At 39.7% G+C, this 7,390-nt stretch overlaps 1 protein-coding gene across 1 annotated transcript; it reads right to left on the bottom strand.

Annotated features, from left to right (window-relative positions):
* Positions 1 to 2,680: 2,680 nt before the first annotated feature.
* LOC132983154 (piggyBac transposable element-derived protein 1-like) lies at positions 2,681 to 3,792 on the bottom strand. Its single transcript, XM_061049386.1, has 2 exons — positions 3,465 to 3,792; positions 2,681 to 3,243 (listed from the first exon to the last, which is right to left on the bottom strand). Exons 1-2 carry the CDS (start codon positions 3,757 to 3,759, stop codon positions 2,681 to 2,683), a joined length of 858 nt encoding a protein of 285 aa, XP_060905369.1. The 5' UTR covers positions 3,760 to 3,792.
* Between the last annotated feature and the right edge of the window lie 3,598 nt (positions 3,793 to 7,390).

Genomic DNA, 7,390 nt, shown 5'->3' with positions numbered 1-7,390 from the left:
AGCCTACCCAGTTCCTTTTGCTGACCGTCCTCATGCTGGTCAATGACGATTCCTTTCCACCTTTCACTTTCAATTAAATTCATCTTCTCACGCTTTTCTGTTTCTTCTTGCTGATTGTGACTCAGCTCTAGCCTGTTTTTGAGATTCTCAATAAAAGCATTTTTCCCTTTTAGCTCAGCTTTCATTTCCAAGATGGTGACTTTCAGCCTTTCATTACTGCTTTGGAGTCCTTCATGTGACTGCCTCTTGTGCTTTTGGAGAGCAAGTTCAAACTCATTTCGCAGTACTTCATTCTCAGAAGTTAGTTCTTGGTTTTTCTGAGTCAGGCATTCAAGTTCTTTATCTTGCTCTTGCTGCTTGGACAAAGAAGCCTTAAGGTTCCTCTTGAGAGAACTATTTTTTGTTTGATTGTCTCCCTGGTTTGAGGACAACTGGTCGAGTTTGTTCTCTAGTGAGGAAACCGTTTTGTCTTTAACTCTCATTTCTTTTTGAAGATTCTGGAGATTAAGGTTCAGGGATTGGATTCTTTCATCTTTCTCAAGGCTTTCTTGAGCCATTAGAAATTGCTCCTCAGAACTGCTGGAACCTCTTTCTTGCCTCCTATGCTTTTGGAGAGCAAGTTCAAACTCATTTCGCAGTTCTTCATTCTCAGAAGTTAGTTCTTGGTTTTTCTGAGTAAGGCATTCAAGTTCCTTAACTTGTTTTTTCTGCTTGTACGAAGAAGCCCTAATGTACCTCTTGAGAGAACTGTTTTTTGCTGCATTTTCTTTGAGGTTTGACTCCAACTGTTTGACTTCGTTCTCTAGTGAGGAAACCGTTTTGTCTTTGACTCTCATTTCTTTTTGAAGATTCTGGAGCTCAAGGTTCAGGGATTGGATTCTTTCATCTTTCTTGAGACTTTCCTCCTGCTCTACAGCAAGGCGATCTTTCAGTTCAAAGACTTCAGCACGTGCTGTATCGTTTATCTGACCGTTGATTTCTTCAAGAGTCTGTAAGAGGTTCTTAACCATCTCCTTGCTTTTTTCAAGCTCTGTGACCAGCTCTGCATTCGTCTTCTGCCGATTGAACACCTCAGCCGTCGTGAGCTTCTTCTCAACCTTGATGTTGTCTTCATCAGCTTCCCCCTCCTCCTGCTGTTTATCTGGAATATCTTCTTTTACTCCCAGCTCCTGCATCAGGGCATTCATCTCTTCATCGATGGATCCTTCTTCCTCCATCTGTAAACCATTGGAGAGGCTGTGGACTCTGTTTGAGACAAAGGGCTGCTCCTCCTTCTTCTTAATGACCCTTACCCCTTCTTCATCTTCATTTGAATCCCATTCACTGAACTCTTCCTCCTGTATCAACTGCTGAGGCTTCTTGTTCACCCCAACTCTCTTCTTTCGACCCTGTACCTCCTCCACAACATCACAAATGACCTTCCTTTTCTCAGTTGCAAACTTTTGAGTCTCCCCTTGTTTGTTTGCAGTGTCCTCATCTGAACTCCAATCTATGTACTCCTCCTCTTCTTGAGGCATGTTCTCCTCTTTATCACAACTGCTTTTAATGCGGGTAGCCTTCACTTCACTTCCCCTGTAGTTGGGTAAGTTAAAACGTACTGACTTACGGGTGCTCATTTTCTTGTTCTAAGAAATGACTAACGGTTAACTAGTATTCAATGTAGCTGGGATAACACCTGGCTATTATAAATTCCTACACAAACAGATACACGTGTCCTGTGTCAATGCCTGAAGTGTGTGATGAGCATGTACAATTAACAACCAGACTCCTATCAGGGAATCAAGCATCATCATCAAAGCCCTTTTGAACATTCCAATCTTCAAAGGCAAGCTCTAAAACAGATTCAACATTCCGTCTTAAAGGGCCAGCTCACCCAATTCGAACACAAACAAAAACATTCCGTCTCTTAACCCTTTGATGCACAACATATGCACACCCCTTCCAATGCACAACATGGGTCAAAAATGACCTGCATTCATTTCCCAGGTTATTTCATGCTGGCTCAAGTTTTTCTTTGTTCTATCTTTTGAAATCAATTTATTTTATGATTGAATATTCCAAGTATTCTTTAAATATCTTGTTTTTGATTACCACCGATCATTATTTCCATTTTTCCTTTCATGCTTTATGAACAAAAATAGTTTTTATATTACTACATCAAGTTTACACACATGGGTCAAAAATGACCCATTCATCCAAGTGTGATTTAAAATTAAATGAATTAATACTATAATAATAATTTGTTTCAAGTAATTACTTTAGCAGTGAGTGGAGCCAAACACTTATATATTTAATATTGGCAACATGTTTATTTGTCATTTTGTCACACATACACATAACTCTGATAACAGATAACACGGCTATTGAACTGAACTGTATCTGTAATTTAACAACTGTAAACTGGTGAAATGTGACCAAACAAAATAAAATACAACTGAACACATCACTAGAGCACAAATTGCCATCTCAATTTTGACATGCCTCACAAATGATCACTAAGTGTTTGTGCTCCTTGCACACAGGCCTGGTGCACTGGGAACACCAGCTGCTGACTTTTCTGTCTTTGGAAACTGGGCAGATCGCGCACCTCTTCCTCTTCCTTTGGCCCTCCTGTCTGATGTCCTCTTGTGGCTGGGTGGTGGCTGTGTTTTGTTTTTTAAACCCACATCTTCCCATTGCCTCAATAATATGCTTTTGGAGTTTGGGCGTGCCCTCCATGCGGCATGACGAGCTCTTTGCCCAGCTCCTTGATGAATAGCCAGCGTGCATTGTTCACACCACCCATATAATCAGAGTGTTGTGCAGTGAAGTTGGTGTAGGCATTGAGGGTGGCAACATCTAGCATATTGTACCAGAGAACCATGGGCCACCTCAAGGTTCTCCGCTTACACGAGTAGTTGCTAACCATCTGATCCATTGTGTGGACTCTTCCTTTTGTTTTGTTGTAGTACAGGATCACTTCTGGTTTCTTCTTCTGACTGCTGTCATCCACTGCTTTGTCATCATGCACGGTGCTCAGGAGGGCAACAGCTTTTCCCTTCTTCTGCACATAGCTCACCATGGTCATGTTGCCATTGAATCCGAATTCTGAACTATGAATCTCCCGTGATTTGGATGGCTTCATGATAGGTGGTATGTCCAATTTGTTCTGGCGAAGAGTTCCAACAATGGTAAGGTTCTTCTCGAGGAGCTTCTCAGCCAGCGGGACACTGGTGAAGAAGCTGTCCATTGTGATGTTGCGACCTATGAGAGGGGGAAAGATTGTAAATTTACTCAACATGGAATTCTCTAAAATCTAACACCATAATCTGTTGCATTGCATTGCATTTTATTCTATTTTACTATTTTTCTTATAGAGAAATCAATTAAAAAAATAAAATACACATTATGAAAGATTGGGAAAAATGATGTAGGTATTGTGCTAAAACTTATACATTAATTTCTCTATTGTACTTTATATTCACCTGTCTGTCTGATTCCACTGCACAATTCTTGGACGACATTCTCTCCAAGGTTCCTCTGAACCTCCTCTCCTGGCTGTCTCCCGGTATAGACAATTCCATCTATTGCATAAGGTACCCTTGTGTCGCACATCCAGAAGATTTTTATCCCATATTTTGCAGGCTTGCTGGGCATGAATTGCCGTAACTTGCACCTGCCTCGGAATGGCACAAGCTGCTCATCTATGGTGACACTGGGGATGAACTTTCTTCTGCAGTTGTGCAGGAAACAGTCCCACACATACCTAAATGCCGCCATGTGGTCTGTTTCCAGTCGCAGAGTCCTGGTCCTCTCGTCAAATTTGTCTTGATTTCAGACTCTGAATCAAGACAAATTGCCTCCTCATCTGGTTCTTCCTGCAGCATCGCTACAACCATCTCAGTAGTAAATCTGGGAACAGCCATAGTCTGGATAAAGAAAATCAAAAGCACAATAATATTTTCAGATGCACATCAATATACATACACATACATACAGTTTTATTTTGGTGACTTTGCTCAGTAGCCTAGCAATCTACTATGCTAACTACTTTGCTAAGTAGCCTAGCAATCTACATAGCTAAGTAGTTAGCTAAGCTAACTACAATAGAATTAGCTAACTAAAATAGAAGTGTCAACAGCTAGCTAGCTAATAGTCATTTCTTGTAACTTTCTGACAAGTAATGTACTCACTCTCAAGGTAACCTAAACCTAATCAAATGTTATGTACAGTTATCTTTCACAATTGTCATCAAATATTTTCTAAAGTGACGTTAGAACAATTGAAAAACAATACTTATGTATTAGATGTGCCAAGGGAGCATGTGGGTCATTTCTGACCCATGTGTGTTAACTTGATGTAGAAATACAAAAGCTGTGCTCGTTCATAAAGTAAGAAAGGAAAAATAAAAATGATGATTTGTGCTTAACAAAAAAAAGATATTTACTGCATACTTGGAAAAGTAAATGATAAAATTAATTTATTTCAAATATATATCATAGAAACACTCAGCCATACATGAAATAACATAGAAAGTGGATATGTTGTGCATTAGAAGGGTAGTGATACAAAAACGTTTTTTATTCAAAAAGTAAGAAAGGAAAAAATAAAATAAGGATGTATGATGATCAAAAACAAGTTAATTGAGGAATACCTTGAATATTGAATGATGAAATTAATTTATTGCAAAGATATAGAAAATAAAAACTCACCCGGGTCACTTTAGACCCATGTTGTGCATCAAAGGGTTAAAACCATTATTACTATTATTATTATTTTGACAATTCATCATCAAAATTCATTCATAAAATATTTTTTGACATAAAATTTTAGATTCCAGATTTTAGAAACCAGTAAATGTTCTTCGAACTTCAGGCTGTCTTGGCTAAAGCTGCCTCTTTCTGAGGGGCCTTTCTGGTCAGAGGCGCTATTGTCATAGGGAAGGCAGGCAACTGCTTGGGGCACCAGACCAGTAGGGGGGCCCTGAAGGATGAAACAACACCAAACTCCAAACCTCCCTAAGGGGGGCCCTATCTGACAGCACTCACTCTCTTTGCCCTGCTAAGCGTTGCATGCCATATTGCTGTGAAAATCAAAGTTCGTCAATGAATGTCAGCAAAAGACAAATGAAGAGGAATTTTACGTCTATAGGACAGAAAACAGAAACAGGAAAAAAGAGGAAGAAGTGTATGTGTCGCGACTCTGGCAGACATAATGGTGATGAACGCTGGTTGGAAGGCCTCGCAATTGATGTTTGCCTATGGCCCCAACAGACTCTAGAATCCCCGCTGTTTCTGGTTCATAACCACCTTAATGTGGTTGTATTTATTTTATGAGTTAGGGCACTTTTCAAACTAACATAGGCCTACTTCAAACTGGGAGGAATTTTTGGGTAGCCTTCATCACTCTGTCTTTCTCAAAAACAATGAAACTAATGGCAATAACAACAGCATTTATTAATTTATTATGAAGCAAGTTTCGCCACATGTAAGCTTACATTGGTGGTATAAAACAGAAATGATACTTTTACATGAGGGAGAATCCTCTCTCTGCAAACAGCAGTCCACTTCTTTGGTGGAGAAAGGGTATCTCACATACCTGCAACTCTCCAAGCTGGCTATCAATTAGTGTATGCCAGAAACGTTTGTTTGCTTTGAATGGGTGTTCTCATCAGCAGGTAATATGGTCAATAAAAAGAGAGCTGCACTCGACCCCTTCAAGTTAAAAGACTTTTTCTGGTTAATAATATATATTTTTTAAAGTTAGTCCTTTAGGATTGTCGACAGGCTGTTGGGGCGTTGAAGAATAACAGCCCAAGTACATAAGACAATAGTGCAGGGGTGAGGAGTGCAAAGGATGCAAAGTTATCCTGTTATATGTTTTTTATTGCACTTTTCTGGAATTTTGTAGTTTGTGAAAAAATGCTTCTTAGTTCACTAAAGATACAAACTACTTGGTATCAAAAGCAATTTGGGACATATTATTGTAACGCTGCTAGCTCTAATGAACATTGACTGGGCTTAAATATTTCACCTACCGTAATGCAATGTCCCTGACTGGTTTGTAGACCACGTTTTTGATGCCTCATGTTTGGCTAGTTGAAGAAATGTTTTGTTTTGTAACTAAAAGTTTCCAAATTGGGAGCAGAAGCTGAATGCACTTTGCTTCACCTTTATTATCCTTGACTTGTCGCTGTGGTAACGACTTGTTTATCACAGCTCCTCCTCTTCTTTATGGACTCTAAATGGGAGTTAATTTACAAAATGAACACCGAGCATTAACAGAGACATGAAACTAGAGGTTGAGAACATACATTTACAAGAAAAGGTTATTGAATTCGCAAAGCATTTTAAAATGTTACACAGTTCGACAGCAGAGTATTTGTAAATGCAGGATTATAACCTTTTTCTACCTGTTACAAATGACATTTTTTAAATAAAAGGCATACTTTTAAATCATTATTGTGATGTCCTTGGAATGATTGTTTCCTTGTTGATTAAACAGAAATTTAAGGTCAGTTGAATTAAACCAAGTCGAAAGGTTTGAAAACACTGTGAAGTTATTTAAAATTGTCTGCTGGTGGACAATTCAAACGTGATGTTTGTACATTTTAAACTCAATTTTCTGCCCCAAAACACTGCCAAGCCGCGTTGCTCCTGCGGGATTGCTATCCGTTCATACTGTGCTTGTTTACATCCAGGTTGTCGAGCAGGGCCCATTAAGCGGAGCTACAGCCAGTCAGTGGCTACAGCCCCAGCTAGTGGCCGGAGTCTGCATTGCAGTTTAATTATTACATTTGACTTGTATGGAGGGCCAACTAGCAAGGGTGAGGATGTTTTACCATTCATCATCATTATAGTTATACCTATCTTTCAGTATAATAAGTGTGTTATGTTGTATGTCAGTGTATCTGATTCCTTGGATGATTTCCTCAGCTGACTGACCTCAGCTCTCGAGGTCTTGTCTAACCGAGTCCCTCCAAACTTGTTTTCCCAGTATGTTAATTTCTGCTTGTGCTTCTGCTGTCAAAATTCAAATCAGTCCATCATGAACAAAACATGTTTCCGTGAGCTGTGAATGATCCCTCTGAGCAGACAACACTTCTGACGGACTAGAGGGGAGGATGGGAGGGTGGGTCGGGCATTTTCCTCCCCAGCAGGCTCATTATTCATTTAAAAAAAAAACTTTCAAAGAAGAAACAACACTTTTCGAAAGATATTGCTTTTGCTGTCCCCATCAATCAGTGGTTATCAAACCAGCGTTTTCTCCTACTCTCGCCTCAAATATTGTTTAATCAATGCAACGTCACCGGGCGGCTGGCGGCTTGTGCTGCACCGCGAGTTGCAGATGAAACAGGTTAGTATTTGCATGGCACTGCCCGGGCTACAATATGATTTATGGAATATAGGCT

This window comes from Labrus mixtus, chromosome 11 (genome assembly GCF_963584025.1).
Source record: "Labrus mixtus chromosome 11, fLabMix1.1, whole genome shotgun sequence".
Lineage (NCBI taxonomy): Eukaryota > Metazoa > Chordata > Actinopteri > Labriformes > Labridae > Labrus > Labrus mixtus.
Note: the sequence above shows the minus strand (reverse complement) of the source record. Positions and strands in the feature narration are given on the sequence as shown.

What these genes read in the sequence shown, in the direction of transcription:
- LOC132983154 (XM_061049386.1), bottom strand. Translation starts at nt 3,759, where the DNA reads ATGGCGGCATTTAGGTATGTGTGGGACTGTTTCCTGCACAACTGCAGA. An exon ending in CAGTGGAATCAGACAGACAG is followed by an intron (nt 3,244 to 3,464) that starts GTGAATATAAAG and finishes CCCCTCTCATAG; the next exon opens with GTCGCAACATCACAATGGAC.